Genomic DNA, 21,116 nt, shown 5'->3' with positions numbered 1-21,116 from the left:
AAAATGCATCACACGGCATTCATGAACCATTACAGCTTGTTGCACTGATTAATGTAATGCTATGTGGTATGCTTTTGTACACAAAGGAGAAGAAAGTCTTTTGAAGTTGCACTGCATCATTCTGAGGTGTGATGCAGTTAACATAAGGGGCATGCAATAATAGTCATAAAAGACTGCAGACAGAAGCATCACCTGCTATATATATTGTATCAAGCCATAAAAAATAAGCTAGCCAAGAGCAGAACAAGGGTAAGAGTGTGGGGGGAAGTGATCATGACACTAGACTACCAATGTAAGTGGAGACTTCGGGGACTACAGTGTATGGAGAGAAGAAAACCATCAAAATAAGGTACTTGTTACTTTAACTCTTTTAATATATTGCTTCAATAATCAGTAAGTCTTACATCATAGTGCGTGGACACAGAACCCTGCCAAAATCTGTACAGCCATTAGTGGGTGCAATGTCTCAAGAAAGCCACGAAGGGGCTCCAAAAGCATCTACAGAAGGAGTATTTCAGACCTCTTCATCAATTTGCTGGCCATCTGCCCAGACAGCACTTTGAAGTAGGGTCAGAGAGAAAGAAGCTCTCTGGAGGCAATATATTCAGAGAACTAGAGAATTCCAGTCACAGGTAAGCAAGTTTGTTTTCTTCTTCATAAATGGACCTCCATAAACCCCTATTCTTGGAGACTGGTGAGCGGCAATCACCCAGAACGGTCATATGGCAGCTTCCAAGTCTGACAGCACAGCCAAGAACTGGCAAAACCTGGGTTACACGTGACTGTCCTACAGACCTTAATCATAAGGAGTGGCAGAAACATGCTGCAAAAGCTGCCTCAGCTCTAGCACAATAAGCCTGCCTTGGATAAAATCTCACCTGCAATAATGTCCGTGGATTCGCCCCAGCATACCCACTTTCCCAAATTCAAGGTAGGGTGACCAGCGAGGGGGTGAGGGGTAATAGGTGCCTATATAAGACAAAGCCCCAAATATCAGGACTGTCCCTATAAAATCGGGACATCTGGTCACCCTAATTCAAGGCCAGTTCCTCAGAAAAGCTGAGTACCGACAACTCCCACTGAAGGCAATTAAATCTGTTTGGCTTTCAGACATGGATGAAGATCACAGAATCATAGGCAATGGGGATGGAAAAAGCTTGTTAGATCATTGAGCTCATCTCCCTACCCATGCAGGAATGGTCCCTACAATACGTTAAAAACTCAGGTCTTTACAAAGGAGCTAAAATTTTGAGCAAGAAAATGGATTTCTTTGCAGCAACATAAAATAATATGTAAAGTTATTCAATCTGTACAGGAAATCCTAAAGGGAATTAAAGGGAAGGGCTGGACATAACTATGCCTCAGTGCAGGGAGATTGACTAATGACCTCTTGAGGTCCATTCCAACTCTATGTTTCCATGATTCTATGACATAGGCCAATAGCCATCATAGCTGAGGTGAATCACCAGAAGAAGGAAAGCACCTCACCAGTGGGCAAGCAAAATGACTTCTCAGCAAATGAATAATGAAAGGGCTACAGAAGCTGCCAAAATAACACTAAAAAAAGAGTGACTCACACCTAACATATCCTAGGGGAGAGGCAGCTCTGAGTTAAGAGAGTGGACCAGGGGTCTCAAATTCGCAGCCCGTGGGGTTATTTCTTGCGGCCTGCCAAGCTCCCCACGCCCCCTTCGGTCCCCCCCTGGAGTTATTTCCTGCAGCAGCCAAGCTCCCCTCCCCCCCGCTTCCTCTCCCCTGAGTACACCGCATCCCTGCTCCTCTGCCTACCTCCAGGCACTTCCCGCCGCCAAACAGCTGTTTGGTGGTGCTTAGCGCTTTCCAGGAGGGAGGAGGAAGGAGCGGGGAGCCACACGCTCGGGGGAGGAGGCGGAGAAGAAGCGGGGGAGGGGCGGGGATTTGGGAAAGGGGTTAGAATAAGGGTGGAGGGGAGCAGAGTTGGGGTGGGGACTTTAGGAAGGGGGTTGGAATGGGGATAGGGAAGGGGTGGGAAGAGGTGGGACAGGGGCGGGGCCTCATGGAAGGGGTGGAGTGAGAGTGGGGGCTTTTGTACCTTTATATGAAAAGGTGTCAGTGGTGCGACCCTCGGGCCAATGTACTAGTCCTCATGTGGCCCTCGTGGTGATTCGAGTTTGAGATCCCTGGAGTAGACACAGAATAAGAAAAAAGAAACCAGCGCTCTTGACCACCTGACATGGACCATCTGAAGAAGTGCAGTCCCGGTTAATTTAGTAGCAGTATTGTGAAAAGAGTTATTATGTTCTTCACACACTATATGCCTCCCAAACGATGGTAGATACGTATATTGGACAGATCAGATGGAAGTCCCTTTAAACACTCTGACTCGCAGGAAAGTTCAAAAGAGGGGATTTGCTGTTCATACTGAGGCTAACACAAGTCTGGCAATGGGCTATTAAAGAGAAGACCACTTCCAGTATTGAAGAGGATTCATCTGATATTGGGGTAAGTGACACAGCATACACTGCCATGAGATTTAGTGTCCTACAGTCATCTATGTGTCTGTGAGAAACAGAAGGCCAGATCAAAGCACACCTGTGCATGGATGCACAAGACACAGAAAAGGTCAAGCATAATTAGTCCTTGCATACGGTAATAAGCCCAAGGACTCCACACGTGTAGCACTGCTGTTGTTGCTAGCCTTTCCAAAAATGACCCTGCAGGACCTCTCTATACATGCCAGCAGAGCTGGACCTTTGCAGGGGGGAGTGCGTAGCATTTTTCAAGGACGATGCAGTGGCTATGCTTCCCCTCAGCTCCCGGGACCTCTCAGAGACAGGGTTTCAGAGTTTCAGTGCTCACTTTTCAGTTTCCTGAAATCAGCCGCCAATCTTAAGGTTGCATAAATATCGGATTTTTGCAATGAACAGAGATATTTTTGTTTCAGCAAAAACAGGACTCATATTAAATAAAGGTAATGGCGCTTGTGTGATTAAGTCCCTGCACATCCTATTAGCAAGGTTTAGAAACAAAAGGCTCAATGTTTTGTTTTGGCTGTGCTGTGCACTTGCATTGGAACTTACAAGAGAAGGAACAGGTAGTTTCAAGCCATCTTTGCACTTTCTCTATTCTTAGGCCTGTCTAGCCCCTAGCATAAGTAAGAGCAGTCTCAGGGACACTTTATTTTATACACAGCTGCACTGGCACTCATGAGCCATTCTTGCAACTAAGTGGCCAAAGTGCAGCCAAAATAATTTGGGGTTGCTTCTGCAGAGACAACACATTTCAGAGCATAGTGCAAAAAGTCCATCTCTATACAGATCTGATGTGCCCACTCCTGGAATAGTGTATTAATTTCTGGGCAACACCTTATCAGAAAGGCATTGACAAACATAGAAGAGTTCAGAGAAAAGCAACATAAAACATTCCTGGTGCTAGAGAGACTGATTTATGAGGAAAGAAAAAATTATTAGGAAAGATGATAGATTAAAAGAGCCAAATAGATAGAGCTTGGTTATGAGACAAGGGGAGCAGCCATAATTGTTTATTAATATTTGTGAAGTGTAAATATCAAATATACAGAGGGATTATTTAACATGGCACATGGGGGTATAACTAGAATCGAAAAATGAAATTGAGAATAGAAAGATTTAGGGAAAACCTCCTGCCAATGAGATCTATTAGGCCATAGAAGTACCCTAAGGAAATGGTGAGAACAATTCTGTAAGAACAATTCTGAACTGAGAGGGAGATGGACTTGCTGGGAGCTAATAGGTCTTTCTAGGTAGGTACTTACATGATCCTCATTACTGTAGCATCTGAGTGCTTCACAACATTGATGAATTTAACCTCACAAACACTGCTGTAAGGTAAGGGAATATCATTATGTCCACTTTACAGATAGGGAACTTAATTCAGAGAGATTTAGTCACTTGCCCAGGGTCAGACAGGGAGTCCGAGAGACCTGGGAACTGAATCCAGACTGCCTGAGTGCAAGTGCAGTGGCTTACCAACAAGACCATTCTTTGCTCACAGCTTGAAGATTGGGCAAAGCTACTAGATGGCAATGCAAACATCAAGGTATAACAAGTTTGTTCTGCAAAAACTGCCTGGCTTTAGTTGGGCATATGGTATTCTCACAGCTTTCATATTACTGGGGGGACATTTAATGTTTTCAGCCACATCACGGCCTAGTTCTTCATCTGGTTATTTATGCAGTTTAGGAGATTAGGGATATTAGGGAGATTAGTCTCCAAGGGGACATTTAGACCCCAGGTTCTCTGCAGTCCCATGCATTCACTGCTATTTAAACGGTTCCTGTAGCATTGATGGCTCTTGATTCAACAGGTACATTAATAGTCCATAATCTTCAGGCACATCTGGACTTGCAAATCTTGATGCCTGAGTGTTGCGGCCTTAATGACCCAGGCTCTGCTCTCATCATTGAGGTTAAAGAACTTCCATGGACTAAAATATTTACAACCACAAATACAGCTGATCAATTCTGCTTCATTGTTCTCCCAAGGCAGCGTTTTGACAATGCAATAGATATCCTCAAACTAACTTGATAAAATCTGATGCAGATGCCCATATGGCTGGTGACAATCGCTACCTAGCAAAAACCAGTTATTGAAGCAGAAATTTCCTTATGCTAAGCATCCTTTAATTTAGCAGTCGGCAATGGAGGGGATTGATTTACCATTGCCAAAGAGTTAAGGACATAAATAGAGTATTTCTAAGGGTCTGGAAACGTCTACTTTTAGCCATTTTAGCAAACAGCACTCGTGCACACAGCACAAATGGCAGTTGTGCATTTCTGTGACGACCAAAAATCCCTCACTTTTTCAGCATGGTAGAAAATTTCAAATCCTACATCACCTGGTTTTACTGTGCAAGGGATAAAATCACATCCCTATTGGGGGCAGGCTACAGGACTACAATGTGTCCCCTTCTGTAGCCTTCCATGACCACTACTCCTGGAGTAATGATCACTCCTGCCTTATATCTCGTATGTAGGTGTTTCCAATCACTGCATAAGTGCAGATCTAACAATCCCTCTCCAGGTCCACTACTAATACACTTCTGCACTGGCATAGCCAGTGCCAGCAGGGAGCCCACCTTGCATGTGCAAAAGCCATGCTGAGGAGCAACTCTACTCTGCCCCACTCACATGCACTGCAAGGGTCCCAAGTGTGAAAGGACTTGGGATCCAACCCTGCTCCTGTTAAAGTCAATTCCAAATCTCCCATTGACTTTACAGAGAACTGGCTCAGGCCCTTGCTTAGGGCAGTGTTTTGAGACATTACTTCTGATTTGGGATCCCTCCATTTCTGGGTGCCCTGCTTTAGACATTTTGAAGGGACCTCATTTTCAGAGGGGTTCCTATTGACTTCAGTACAGGCGAGGTTGCTCAGCACTTCTGCTTAGATGTCTAAAGTTGAGTACCCCAAAATCGAGGCCTGCAAAATCACTGGCTGCTTTTTGCAAATAGAGTGCAATGGGGGTATTTTAACAACTGCGCATACATTCTGGGAATAAAACTCATGAAACTAAATTATTAGCTCTCTATGAAAAATATCTTAGTCATTTTATAACTAATATTAAGTTACTGGGTGTGCTTAGGGCAAAGGCCCCACTTGCATAGTATTTTGCTTTGTGCTCTGGTGTAATATAATGCCAGGAGGCATTGCTCATGGCAGGCAGGATAATCATTGCCTCTTCTATGTACAGTCAGATACAGTGGAACCCTCTCTAGCTGGTGACGTGAACTGACTGTCACTACTGGGTGTCATTTTGTTCCTAGCTACTTTTAGATATGAATCAGCCTCTCCCCAGACAAAGCACAAAACAAAACAGTATTATTATCATCACCTAGAGGCCATAAACAGTATCAGAGACCCATTGTGCTAGATGCTGTACAAATACACAATAAGAAATGATCCCTCCCCCAGCTTGCAATCTAAATGAGATAGACAGGGAGGATGGAGAAAGAAAGTCCCATATCCTCATGTTACAGTTGGGGAGATGAAGCACAAAGAAATGAAGTGACTTGTCTGTGTCAGAGACAGGAAATTAACAGAGATTTTCCAAGTGCCTGTCCAGTGCCTTAGTTACAAAACCCTCCTTCCCCCCTTTCATTTAGTTAACATCCATAGTAAAGGCCTGTAGATCACATTCATAAAGCTGGGTGGATTTCAGGCATGTGGGTTCTAATGATTCGATAATGTGTTAGGCCAAGTTCGATCCTCTCAACACTGCTCTGTGTCTTGACTAATAATCGCATAACACTATTAAAACATTAATAATTGTGCTAATGCTAAATCCATTCTTGGGGGAAAATATCACAACAGCAAACAGTTTGGGGATTAAAAACCATGTCAAAATGTAACTGCAGCTCGTTTCATATAATGCACTGTTAAACCAGTAATTAATAAGAGACGTAATCAGGTTTAACTCTAAAAAGCCGACAATTTAATAATTTGCTTCCTATGGGTATATAATGATATAGTTATCTCATTCCCCCGAGAGAGATAAGCAGATATTAAAAGGTCTTTCCAATACCTGTAATGGCTAAGGGCAACAGCTAATTCAATAGATTCGATCAAAATCACCACTCCTTTCGCTGCTACTGATTTATTACTTTGGCTGTAGTTAGTCATCACTCATTTTAGTTTGCTTTTCCGTACTCATAAATTATGCCTATAAATAAAAAGATACAATCAAGGAAATCATATCAATTCATCTACATCCCTGGAGTATATTTTCCCATGGTACTCACACTAATGTCTTTTTAAAGGATAGCTTTTGAATATGTCAGAATCACAATATACCAAAAAAGGTCTGGCCAGAGTTGTACCTTAATAGGTTCACAGCTAATGTGGGAAGCCAATAAATCTGCTCTGATACCATTATTTAGTTAAATGAACAAAACTCTAGGCTTGATTCATAAACACACGACTTGTGTGCATGGATTTGGGACGATGTTGCTGTGGCCATACACTGGCATGCAGCTGAGGTTTCTAAACGTGGAAAAATGTGTTTGCAAAATTGCTCTCTGTCTCCTCCTTTTCATAAACCCCACAAAGATGAAGGATATATTTCAGTGCAGTAAGAGGTATTTGGAACTGTGATCTCAGTTACACCAGTGAAGCAAAGAAGTTACTCTGGATTTGCTGAGATCAGAATGTTCCCGCAATTCACTTCTAATCTGAACACTTTGTGGAGTGGGTACTGTGGATTTTAAAGAACAAAAACTCAAGGAAGTGTTCATTTGTTTGATTTTGAGGTCCCACTCACACTTTGTTTTTCAAACAATCTAATTATGTCTTCAGAAGATGTATAAATACCGAGACCCTAAGAGTTAAGTAGAAGCAAACTGGTCCAGATGAAATTAGAAACAACCTGAATTTTCACATTTTCTGTATATTGCAGCGTGGGGTGGGAGAACTTGATTATGGTCATTTTGTTGTGGTTGTTTAATCATTGGCACATACCTCTGAACTCCAAGTCTAGGCTGACATCATAAGCCTAAATGCTAAAATATCGTGAAACACACTGTTCACATGGAACTAGAAAGTATCAAAAATCTTAAAAGAAAATCTGCTCTCCCGAGTGAAGGAACAGAGAAAAAGAAAGAATTTTTATTTAATTTATGCCATCACATTTTATTGCATCTTTCTGGCAGGGATGGAAGAGGAAAAGATGAGCTGAAAGGATGAACGGGAAGAAGTGAGACAAAAGGTGAGGGTTATTTCCAATTGCTGAAAATCCATCACTGGCCAGTAAGAGAGCCAACCCTTATTTCACCCCATTTTAAGCCAGAAGAGTCGCTTAGTTATTTGTCAGTAACTAAGCACCACAAGCTGGAGCTGAGCCAAAAAATTGTCAGACAGGCCAGCAAACAAAGGACTACAACCGTCATTTCTTGAAGCAACCAAGAGGATTCAAATGCTCTGTACTTTCCGTAGTCGGATGTTCCATTACCTTAGCAACATTATACAAGCAGCTAAACAAACTTACAAAACATCCTGTCCCCGAACAACATTAGGAATACAAGCCGTATCTACCTTTGAGGGTAGGAGCACCCAAAACACGCCTCTCAACTTTCTCAGATATTTCTCCTAGTGCATTTCCCGGACCCTTCATATAGCCCCAATAAATGCCCTGTGAGCAAGACTGCTCTGCAGGGGTCAGGGATGGATGGAATCCGCAGCAGCTGCTGCAGCCTCCCTCCATGGAGAAATTGGTAGGCTGATGTGTCTTCATAGCTGCAGATCCAGCAGCCCCCAACACCCCTTGTGTACTCCCCACAGAGCACAGCTCCACAAGTAGGGGTAAGGGTCCCTAGAAAGGGCTTCTTCCATCCTTGTGGGGGAGCTGAACAATGTTGTTTCTGCTGCCCTTTGGATAGTCAGGATTTGCAGAGGAGAGAGCAGGATGTGTCCCTAAGCCAGGAAAGAAACATTAAGGTGAAGGAAGGGGCCAGAGAGTACCAGAAAAATGAGGTCCCAAGTCTCTCTCCTGGATCTCCTACATAATTCAGGGGTTATGAAGAGGTGGACCCATATACCACAACCTTTCTGAGGAGCAGGGCGAATGCATTATACACCAATAACTCTGCTGTCAAACGGAAAAGAACTAAGCTCCCCCTCTTACATGTGCTCACCACAGACACTGTCCTTCTGCTGAGAAGAACTGGATGAATCATTGCTGCGCTTAGACTGGCCAGATGGGTTGCTGTAAAGCAACATTCAATGCTCTCTCCTCCTAAGGGTCTGGGCATGCTGTCTCCAGAGTGCTCCCAGTCCCAAGGGTGAGGAAGCAAGAGACTAAACATGCTGCATGAGATCCTCAGCTGGTATAGGTCAGGGTAGGTCTGTCGAAGTCCATGGAGCTACACTGGTTATACCAGCTAAGGATATGGGGTAAAATGTTCAAAAGCACCTAATGGCCAGATTTATAAAGGTATTTAAGTGCCTAAAGGGGTAGATAGGTGCCTAGTGGGATTTTCAAAAGTGCCTAGTGCCTAATTCCCATTTGAAATCTATAGAAGTTAGGTACATAGGCCCTTTAAACACCTTTAAAATCTGGCCCTTAGTGACTTAGGAGCGTAAGTCCTATTTTCAAAAGTGACACATGCACTTAGAAGCCTAGGTCCCACTGACTTTCAATTAGACTTGGGCCCCTAAGTACCTAAGAATTAGGGATGCAGGTCCTAAATCACTCGGGTACTTTTGAAAAGTTCCCCTGATCTGCCCTTATAAAACACTAACCACAGGGCTGATGGGCAGGCCCAATTATATGAGCTTCCAGTAAAACATCAGCAGAAAAGAATGCCGCCAAAATTTCTGACCTCAGATTAGATGTTAATGTTATATCCATCAAACTGAATCCTGGTAACTAACAACATTTCTAGAAGTGCTGCAGAGGGCCCAGTCACAGAGGTTTGATTTTATCTGCATTCAGCTGGAGGAAATTTAGTTGCATTTAAAGTTTTATGTCCAGCAAACAAGCCTCCAATGCAGAGACAGCAGAATCAATACTGTGCTTAAGTGAAATATAAATCTGGGTTTCATCAGCATAATAGTGAAAGCCAAGCCCTATACTTATGAATAATTTGTCTCACAGGCAACATATAAATTGTCAACAATGGAAGGGCTACGAAGAGATCCCAGAGGGATGCACAAGTGACATCAGCAGAAGAGGAACACACACACACAAATCTCTCACTGGAACAAAATATATTGCTGCTGGCCGAGAAGGAACAAAACCAATTCAGGGCCTCACCAGATAGCCCAGCCCAGTTGCGGAGTGGAACCAAAATAAAAGATAGAGTTTCTTCCTGCCTCAAGTGCAGCACTTCGGTCCAGAAAAATTAGAACATACAGACAACCTGAGTCAGACATCATCAATAAATCATTAAAACCCTTGACTCAAACAGTCTCTGTGCTATGAAAAACAACTTGAAAGCCATACTGATTGAGCTTCTGATTGAGATACCAAGTAATTAAAGGCTGGTGCAAGGAAGAACACAATGTGCATTCAAGAATTTTTGGTAAAGTATTGGAAGCATAAAGAGACAGTGGCAGCATCTAGCATGGGGCGTGCAGCGGGGGGCGTGCGGCGGGGGGGGGGGGGGATTAACGAAGGTGAAACTGTAGTCATTTGAAAAAGAAAGGGGATATCCAGCTCATGAATCTGTGGCGGCAAACAGAGGCAACATAGCCGTAAGCTAAACTGTGGCATAAGGAACAGAGCCTAGAACTTTCAGCTCAGAAAATACAGGACTCCACCTCTTCAGCTAGAGGAGAATCGCCACTATTTTCTATTGTAACTCCTCTCCCACCTCCCCACACACACACTTGCCCTTGGGTTTCCATTTTTGAGGATTAAGAAATTAATATAGCGTGAGGAGAACAGATTTCACATTACTGTGGGCCCATATATGGGTCCCTGAGGGATTAAAGAACATCTGAAAAAGGCAAACCTGAATACAAATACCAATACTTGATACACAAATGCATAGACTTCATCCCTGACACACACGCAGTTGCCAGTAAAGGTTTAACAGTTTTGGTCAAAAAAGGTTTAATTGAAGGAAAATATTCCCTCAAGTATTTTAAGCGTGAAAAATTTCCAGCCTCTAAGTGGTGTGTTCTATTTTGGAAAGAACCCTCGCAGCGTCCCTAGTGCTGTTCAGTTCACTGAAGTTTAAGGAAGGAGTTATATTATTAGCAACAGTAGGAAATCCAATAATTGGAGCCCCATCATTCGTGACTGGAAACACTCTGCTCAGAGATACCAGTCCTTTTCCTCAGAACAAAACCAATGAAAGTTATTACATTTCTCAACCTGGGGCTATCTAGGATCTCTTTCACTGATCTCAACAACACCAGAGGAAAAATAAAAGATTATCTAGATCACCATACTGGTAATAAAGATCTTTCTAAACACACTGTAGTGAATCCATTTCTCTGCTATCATTCCAAACCCATTTCTGTCATCCTTGCCATTGTTCCTTTTGGGTCCTGTCGCTGACCATTGTGGAGCCACTGGAGGAGGACAAGGAGAGCCATTGTATTCCTTCCTCCAGGCCCCAAAGCATAGTCAGGGGCAGTCTTGAAAGATTGTGTTGCTCATATTAACAATGTAGTTCCTTAGAAATAACTCTGTATAGGCCCAAACCAGCAAGAAGAACACTGCACTAACAGTTGAACAGAGCTGCAAAAGGCTCTGATATGTGAAACAGATGTCCACATAGATGAATAGGGTGGGGTGGAGGGAAAATCTCAACAGCGCGGCCCTGTGAATACATCAGCTTTCATCTCAAATCAAAACAATTCTTGAAGTTCAAAAACTCAATTTACATAAGCAAAAAAGAGGGAGAGACTCAAGGTGTACTGAAGATCACAAAACTCACAATATATTATGCAGCACTTAACCAAGAATGAGGACCCACTGGTGTCCTGTTATGGGGCACAGGAGAATACTGGTTCATGTCTGTGAAAACGTGATCACTTTGCTATGAAACTACTCATATTTACATTTACTGCTAACACATCCAGGGCGAGTTTTTGGTGAGGTTGTAAACTCACCAGATTCATTTGAAAACATGAACTGAGTTTCAGAAAATGATACATTACTAGGGGACCAATGGAAGTTAAACACATAGATGTGAAATCAAATATGGCCACAGATTACTAGTAATCCTGTGTGATAAAGGAACAATATGCAGGGATATGTGACTTTGACATTAATGGAAAACAACTACGCCAAAGAAACTCACTTGCCTCAGGGTCATGGGATTTTTGCAATCAAAGAGGATTACTTTAGAAGGCCCATTTCTGCAACCCTTACTTACACTCACTGAGTGGTACCTTACTCTGCAAACAATCACATTGATTTCAATGGGACTATTTGCATACTGAGGTAAAATACTATTCAAACTCAGCAAAAGTAGCAGAATTGGTCCCGTAGCTACACCTTTAACCCCAAAAGAAAAGTAACAAGTACAAAATGAATATGAACATACAAAATAAAAATAATCCATCAACAGTGAATTAACTTTTAAATTTACCGTGAGACAAATATTTGTAATCCTACCACCTAAAATAAAATAATCCACCAACAAAACCAGTCCATCCTGCTTCCATAAAAGGTAATCTAAAGTAACAGTAAAAATAAAAATATTTGCACATTTGAAATAAAGCTACTAACAAGACCAAGCTACCTTTTAGCAACTGGCACTTCAAAATAAGTTGGTACCACGAAAGTGGTGGAAAGCTCTGATGTGCAAGGGACACAAATGCACACAAATTGGAATTATGATTTTGATTAAGAAATGTAAAAAGAGCATTGAATGAATTTATTCCTCATGGAATGTTATCTTCAAGGTCTGATCTATTTTAAATAAATGTGCAATAATTGTTTAAGTACAACAATACTATTACAATTAAAATTGAAACATTTTATTTTATAATTATAATGAACAAGCATCTCTTGTTATTGAGGTGTACAGAAATCTTAATGATATCTGTACACCTTGTAGCTAACTTACTTCATTTCATACCTGATATTCATATTCTGTATAAGGCAGCAACTTGGCATCTTTGAAGGATGTTAAAGTCCCATTATAAACAAGCACCAGGTCTAAATTTATGTGGGTATGAGTTGCTTGTCTTCGGTAAAGCTCATAATATAAAATCTTCCCATTTGGCTGCTGTGGACCAGTCCACAGAATAGATGCGACTGACTGGAATCCATCAGAGCTTGTCTGCATCTCTATGAGAGGGGAAGGCTGCATTTCAGGGGGTGCTTCCAGAGTCTGTATGGATGCCCATTCACTAGTAGCGCATCCCTGCAATGTGCATGCTTGAACTTGTACTTCATATCTTTGGAAACACAAATCAGAAATCAGTCAATAAGGGCATTACAACTGTACATATGCACTACACATAGGATTAGAATCAATTAAGGTTGTTTAGAAAGAGAGGAGTTTTCCTTAATTATTTTTGTCCATATTTTTGAGGAAAAAAGCAATTCACATTAGTGTGGTGAAGGGATGATGTAATTTCCTCTTGTGGGTCTGATCTTGCAACCCTCATGTGGCTGTCCTCATTTGTGTGAGTAAAATAAATGGGACCACACAGATGAGGAAGGGCTGTTGGACAGGGTCATTATTAATGGAAATGGGATCCAGTAGTGTTTATGTTTCCATTTAAAGTGAAATGTCTGCTTTTAATTTCTCTCAGTCTGCCATTTCTTTGTATTAAACAGAAAACATCTTCCACAAGTGTTTGCCAGAGAAATTATATGGACATTGTGACCCACCCGTTGTCATCCAGACTCAAGAGATAAAAATGTCTCCATTGGCCACAGAGCACAGCAATCTTCCACCTGATCTGCCTCACTCCAGACAGAATTTATATCCTACTTCCCCTATCTCCAAGTTTGGAGAGTGAGGCCTGGTAGTGACAAGTTTCACGGAGCATGTGCTCTGAGGTCAGTGGCATTGAGGGGGATAGCTTTCCAAGGCTGACTGACAGTTATTCTGTAAATGATCAGCTGGAGAGAGTATTAAAGACACAAACAGATAACATTAAAAAAAAAAAAAAGGAAGGAAGGAAGGAAAACATTAATCAAATAGAGACACACACAGATGCACCATTCCAAATGGCAAGAGACCAGGTCCAAGACAAAAATAATTGATTGAGTGAGTTAAAATTTTGCTGGCTGGGATTGAGGCATCTTGATGATTGATAAACCAGCATGTAACTGGGTTAATGTTGGCCAGAAAGGTCTTTCTTTGGGTACAGAAGGCCAGGTTTGAGGTATTCGGTATCACAAAGTGGATTTATTAGCATAAAGTCATTGGCCCTTTGCTGCTCTAACATGGCCCAGCAGAGTTCCCAGGGAATGGCTCAAGCTAAAGCACATAAACCAGACTCCAAAGTTTCCAAGAAATTATACACCGATGAGGCCTCCGTTTCCTTCTTTACGTATCAGAGATAATATCACAGGGAGATCAAATGGTCAACATCAATAAATTACAATAATAGCTGAATTGAAAGTACTTGAAGAGCTATATAATCTTTGTCTTTTTGGACTATTGCCTTGATTTTACAAAACATTAGCTATACCATATTATTAGTCTCTCTCAGGATTTAGATTATTTACAGGTACCTTGTAGAAAGAGTTGTCGACAATTTAAGGAATAAAAACGAACTGCTACACAAATAGATAAGAGGTGGTGATTAAATAATCAAGAATTTGAAAAAAAGATACTTTTGCAAAAACAAGCAAGTTTGTTCTCACTTAAATCTGGTACACTATTTTAAATATAGTTTGCACTAAAATCTAAACAGCAAGTCTGTGCTTTAAACACACACAAAAATTTATCCCTGGTATAACTCAACTGTCCTTAGTGCAGATACACCAGAGATGAGCTGCCCCACAGATCTTTGTTTTATGTTTTAATTCGGTTTATAAAACAAGGAAAAACTTCTTGAATACAACTGACTTGCAAAAGTGTGGGGTTTGGGCAAGCTGTGAGCTTGAGTCTGCAAAGGAGCCCCGAGCTGTCCCTTGCATTGCTTGTACCCTAGATTGACCTTGCATACTTTACTGAAAAGGTAGACAGTTGATTTTTATTTATCTTGTCTTAGTGTGGACTTTGTGGGAATGAGAACTTTAGGGATCTAACCACCTGTTAGACTGAAGAAAATGTGAGACCCTGCTTCTCAAACCTCATTTTTCAGTCTTTAGGAAAGGTTTAAATACTACCCCAGTCTCAAACTTTTTAAATTATCCTGTGATATTCATTCAACAAAACTAAGTATTCAGAACTTACCTATGGTAGGGTTTTAGGTCTGCTGCAACGTAGGACTGTCTAACAAAAGAAATGTGAGAGGTGTCAAAGTAAACAGTTTTCTTTCCCATTTCAGCAGGCTCACGAATAGAGATCGTATAATTTTTTATATCACCACTGACTTTTGCAGGAGGATCCCAGGCCACCAAAATCTCCTTTGGGGCCCATGCCTGCAGTCGAGGAGGTAACATTCCAGATGGAGCAGAAGGGTGGGTTCTAATTTTTGCTGGTGGGCTAGTGGTGCTTCCTTGACTATTATTTGCAATTACATCATAGCTGTATTCCACGCCTGGTGTTAGTGTGAAGTCAAGGTACCGAGTTTCCAGACCCGAATAAATAAGAGCTCCATCCCTCCTCAGGTCATAACTTCTGATTTTACCATTAGGATTCACTGGGGTTTTCCAGGTGATTTCTATTGACTCTGATCCTGTGACTAGCAACCTGGGGGCTTCCATATTTAGTGGTGGAGCCTCCATTGTCAAAACAGATTGGGATATGCTAGATGTGCAGCCTCCATTAGTACAGGCAGCCAGCGTGAAATCATACTGTGTGCAAGGCTGTAGGTTTGAAATCAGTCTTGATAAACCTCTCCCAACATAATACTCTTCATCACTTAATTTTAATATGTACTTCGTGATTTCTCCATTTTGAATCTGGGGTGGTGACCAAGACGCATTAATCTGAGTGGCACTGATCGCCTGCAGAGATGGAGGGTTCACTAATGCTGGAGCTGCCTCTAGAGTTTGGATTTTGGCTGGTTCACTGGTAGAGCAGCCTCCCACTGTACAAGCAACTATTGCATAACTGTACACTGAATAAGGCTGTAAGTCTTCATCCATATAGTTGAAAGTAGTAGCATCAAAGCTGAAAGGATAGAACACCTCATTTTTTTGTAGCCTATATGATTGGAGAACACCATTTGGTTCTTCTGGGGAGAGCCATGAAATGAGCACTTTATGGGGGTTAGCGGATACATAGGTTAACCTAGGTGTAGCAAGACCTTTAGGGGCAGCTTGACTAGTCTTCGCCACTGACCAAGAGCTATCAGTATAGCCCACCGAATTCCATGCACGTATTTTATATTCATACCTTGTCCATGGCTGTAAAGCTTTATCATTATATTTAAATGTATTATTTTCAGTGTTATATTCTGTGAAAACAATTTTCTCCTCTACCGTTGTTGCTCTGTTCCCTGAAGCATTTTCTTTTGTGCATCTGTGAATAACTTCATAGTGAATTATTTTTCCATTTGGATTAATTGGTTCAGACCAGCTCAGTTCAATGTTGGTAGCATTAACTGACTGGATTACAGGTGCCAGCTGAGACGCAGGGGGTGCTTCATCTGTTTGGACTGGCTGTGGTGAAGAGCGAGTGCAACCTGCCACAGTGCAAGCCTCAAGTACTAGAGTGTACAGTGTGAAAGGCTCCAAGCGTCTAAACAGGAACTGACGAGATAAACCACTATATTCCAGATTATCGTCATTTAAAATATTGTACGTCTGAGAGAAAAAAGAAAGGGAAATCATCAGTTGGAGAATTTGCAAATGAATTCTAGGCGAGATACTTATTTAGATACAATGTTTATCTTCATAACTTTATAAAGATTATTAATTTGTGACCCAGAAACTAATTTCCTTAACTCCTTATTAACAACATCTTAGCTTGTTAACGCTGAAAGAATATTTTAATCTACTTTTCACAATTAATACTGATTTGTTTGCTTTTTGCATTTCACTCATCTTGAGCAGTGAAAATATACTAGTCAGTTTCACTTTTGATTATATTTACTTTCTAGTCAATTTCATTTCAGGGCTCTAATACCACAACATAAAGATTACAAACCTTGCAGGTTAATATTTACACCCCAACAAAAACTGTTTAAAAGAAACCCCCAAACTTCATAGCAACATTTCTATTGAACTTTGTTGGAACAAAACCTAATGTGGGGCATAAAATTAAATTAAGCTGAAAATACCCCTTTAATAGACACTGTTCTATATAAAGAAGAACAATATTAAACTCATTAGGCCTGAAAATATAGCCTTTAAAATATTCTTTCCTGTGACTTTGAAGGGCAGGATTTCTTCAGTGTTCTAGATACTCATAGTTGCAAGAAAGCATATAAGTAGTAATAAATATCTAAATTTGCATATACCTAGAAAGTAAGCATTGCTCAATCTCTTCATCACATCATGCTTGTGCAGTTGTGTGTGTGTGTGTGTGTGTGTGTGTGTGTGTGTCTTCAAAGAACTCCTTTTTAAGTCTAGTGAATTTTAGCAAAAGTTTTCAAACATGATATTTGGCATTTTCCTTTTAACTGTGATGAATGAGGTTTCAGGATCAAGATTACCTTAATTACTCCATTGGGTTTGGAAGGCTCTGACCATTTAATTAACAATGCCCTGCCATTCTCTTTCTTCTCTACAGTGAAGTTGCTCAGACCGCTAGGTGAAGCTTCTAGCGTGGTCACAGAAGTCCAGGGACTCGAAACTTGGCCAGCGTTGTTTACAGCCACAATGTTAATGTGATACGTGGTAAAAGGTTTCAGTCCAAACAAGTGAGCCTGATGCTTTGTTCCCTGCAGCAGGAATACAGAACATTTTCTCATTTAGTTTAAATGGCAATAATCAGTGTTTGTGGTTTAAACCAGCATTGGACTGGGCAACTGGTGCTCTGACTCCAGAGATATCACAATCATTTCACAGAGTACCACATCTGGCAGCTGGGCTCACTGAATGTGCATTACTGCAGCTAAGCCTTGAATAGAAACTCTTATGGTTTCTAGGGAGCAGATCTTCTAAGTAAGCTCAATTCAGCAAGGTGCAGAACACTCTGAAGCTTATCTAGCAAAGCACTTATGCACATGCTCAACTTTAAGCATGTGAGTAGTTCCATACATACTTAAAGTTAAGCATGCGCTCAAATGCTGTGCTGGGTCAGGACCAGAGTGGTCAGCACTTTGAAGGATTAAGACACTAGGATCTGTATTATGCTAGTCACAGTGGCTCTTTGTACATCACACATAGGGTGACCAGACAGCAAGTGTGAAAAATCGGGACAGGGGGTAAGGGGTAATAGGCACGTATATAAGACAAAGCCCCAAATATTGGGACTGTCCCTATAAAACCGGGACATCTGGTCACCCTAATCACACACCTTCCATAGTGTATTCAGGAATCATGTGAATACCATACTGATTGGTATCACATAATGTTCTGGCAAATTAAAGCAATGTAATCTGGAGGTACACCAGCACCACTGAGAGTACAGTTTGGTTCCCATATTGAAAACATAACAATCCTAAAGGTTAAATCACCATTAGAAATGGAGTAAAATGTCTCCCATAATTCACATGGTTAAGATGTTACCCAAACAACAAGTTCACAAGATAAGATATACTTGGGTCTCTGCATTTCCTTAAAACGATGGTCTGTGTAGCGTTCAGAAATATAGATAACAATTTGAACAACCCACTTTGAAGAGAAGATGGCTGGAAATAAGCAGGAGGACTAACAAATTTTGCTATAAATCTCACTGGGGACCAGGATGAGTTTCTCCATTGGCCACTAATATATTTAATTCTGCTTTTGCATTGATGACATAGATATCAGGAAAACGACAGATAATTTAGTTTCCTTTATGTAGCAAAACCTGCTAAAGTCAATTTCCTTGCTTCAGTAAGTCATATTAAGTTGTTAAATGCTAACACTAGAAATTGTTTAATATTTAAACATTTGTTAAGCTACCAGACTGATACAAATTTTACAGAAATATTAATTTCTTTTTTAAATATTAAAAGTTAGATCATAAATATTTAAATAGTTATTTCCCCGCAACAAGTTAGTGCTTTAGATAAATACAGCACCACATCCGAATGACCATTATAAATATTAAATCTGAAGATGACACAAATACAGATGATAAACATACTTTTCTGATAAATTATTCCTTTTCCCGTTAAACCGGGCAAACACTGACAAGATTAATAATGCAAAAAATATAATTCTTTGTTAGGAATTCCCAGTCATCACTGCCAAAAAAGCATAAGCTCAAATGCAAATAGCAATCACCTCGAACAGATTATATATAAAAAAGCGTTGGCTGCTGTGGGACATTTAGAGATATCTTTTGTCATAAGAAACATGGAAAGCATGTGGGCTATAAAGCAAAAACATATGTATATTGTCAATAGCAGCACCTGTTCAATTACAGTTTATTTCAGTATAGAGAATTTAGTTCAGCCCCTAGATGGCAATACTATCAAACACTTTTTGTAACATGAGTACTTAATGATTAACAACCTGCATTCAGTCATCCAACGTACTCAAGGCAGCCATTAAAAAAATAACAAAACTGATTTCATTATAGATTCTTTTAATAAACATTTATGGCTTAGATCCTTGAAAGTGGAAGCATTCAAACTGCCACAGCCAAACCCCTATACAGCTGAATGCAAAATTATGAACTGCAGGTTAAAGTACAGAGCTCAAATTGAAGTTCATGCTTGGCATAAAAATCTGGCATCAGAAATTATGTTGGCACAAAACATGATTAAAATTAGCTTTACAATTGGCTGTGGGGTCTGTATTAATAGTTTTTATGAGGACAGTTATCTAATGGCCTTTAAAAACAGAACTTTTAAAAGCCTAAAATTTACATCCCATGGTTCGGGGGGTGGGGAGAGGAGGGACCACATGACATTAAATTATCACTTCTGAGTTGTTACACAAAGGCTTGTGGAAGGTTCAAATACAGGAATATAAGCATCAGACAAAAATCAATGGTTCTGCTTCTTGTCAACCATACAATCTAGTTAGGGGTTCTAGTAGCAACAATGCTACAAAATAAAGAATTTTCTTAAATAAAAAGAAAAATGGCATTGTTCCAATAATCCTCTATAGCTTTCCCACTAACTCCTAATGTTTAATTATTTACGGTCCTCACCAGTGTTTGAACTGAAACAGAGATGGAGGGATTTCCCTGCCTGTGGTTCATCCTGTCCTCTGGAGACTGAAAAACCATTCTGGCCAGGGATGACTTTTATCCCTGGCTCCTATAGACACTTCTTGAAGTGCAAAATGTTTACAGGTATTATTTTAAAAAAAACATGCTTGGGAGAAGTTCTCCTAGAATACGCTGCTAAAGCTAATTCCCCACATCACCCTCTGTGAATGACTTAGATTGTAGTTTAAACCAGCATTGGACTGGGCAACTGGTGCTCTGACTCCAGTTGATCTGTTGATCTTCATAACATTGGAAAGAGGGTGGAATAATGTTTTAATTATTATGTCTTTAATTTAATAGTATTTAACTTTCTTTCATGTGATGTTTAGTTCACAGATATTATGGTATTCTATAGTAATGGCCAATCACGCTACATCTCACAAAGTGTATCACTATAATCCTTGGGAATATTTAAGTACAGAATGGGGTATTTCTTAAAACCAGGAACAGCATTCTCATCATTCCTTCCAACTCTGGGTCTAGCTCCATGCAACCCCCATGGTCTTGACTTTGCAATCTGATCCACACAGGTGGACCCCTTCTGCCCATTGAGAACTAAATCAGCTTCAGTGGAACTCTGTATCATGGTAAGAGTCCACCCATGCAGATCAGAAGTCAACACCCATGGATCAGATTACAGGATCAAAGCCATTGCATGGAACACCCCCCAAATCCTTATTTGCAAAGCCACCCACTCTCCACATTCAAATATCCACTGCTTCCATATTGCCTACAAGGAGTGAATTCATTCACCATTAAAAACTAACAAACATCAAGATGTTTGCAGATCATAACTGAGTAACCGTGAGATCTGATGGATGTAACCACTGTCCTTCTCATCCTTGCTGTTTATGGCTTATTATTCTCAGTCACTAGGTCATTACGTTAGCTTAATCCTGCAAACACTTAGGTGTTTAATTAACTGTATTCACATCAGTAGTGCTTCTGTTAGACTTATGGGGGGCTACTCATGTGAGTAAAGTTACTTGACTGCCAGAAGCTGGGACTTTGTAAGCCCCCAGAATTTCCAGGCTCCTGGAACCTTGACTCTGAGCGCATGCCTGCACTGCAGCTGGGAGGTGAGTCTCAGCGCAGGCAGAGAGACTTGCACTAGTTCAGCTCGAGTTAGCGCACTAAAAATAGCAACGTGGGTGTTGCAGCACTGGCGGTGGCTTGGGCTAGCCGCACGAGCTCGGACCATGGGTTGGGCTGGCTTGGACTTGGGCAGCAATATCAACACTGATCTTTTTAGCATGCTAGCTCAAGCTGA

At 40.9% G+C, this 21,116-nt stretch overlaps 1 protein-coding gene across 1 annotated transcript in view; it reads right to left on the bottom strand.

Annotated features, from left to right (window-relative positions):
- Window positions 1-21,116, bottom strand: part of USH2A (usherin) — a 584,327-nt gene that overhangs the window by 27,783 nt on the left and 535,428 nt on the right. The window contains exons 63-65 of the mRNA XM_065589441.1: window positions 17,193-17,420; window positions 14,825-16,341; window positions 12,545-12,866 (exon numbers count right to left, since the gene is read on the bottom strand). Coding sequence (XP_065445513.1) covers window positions 12,545-12,866; window positions 14,825-16,341; window positions 17,193-17,420 — 2,067 coding nt within the window. The remainder of the gene's footprint in view (window positions 1-12,544; window positions 12,867-14,824; window positions 16,342-17,192; window positions 17,421-21,116) is intronic.

The sequence above is a fragment of the Chrysemys picta genome, chromosome 3 (assembly GCF_011386835.1).
Source record: "Chrysemys picta bellii isolate R12L10 chromosome 3, ASM1138683v2, whole genome shotgun sequence".
Lineage (NCBI taxonomy): Eukaryota > Metazoa > Chordata > Testudines > Emydidae > Chrysemys > Chrysemys picta.
This window is presented reverse-complemented; position numbering and strand designations above follow the sequence as displayed.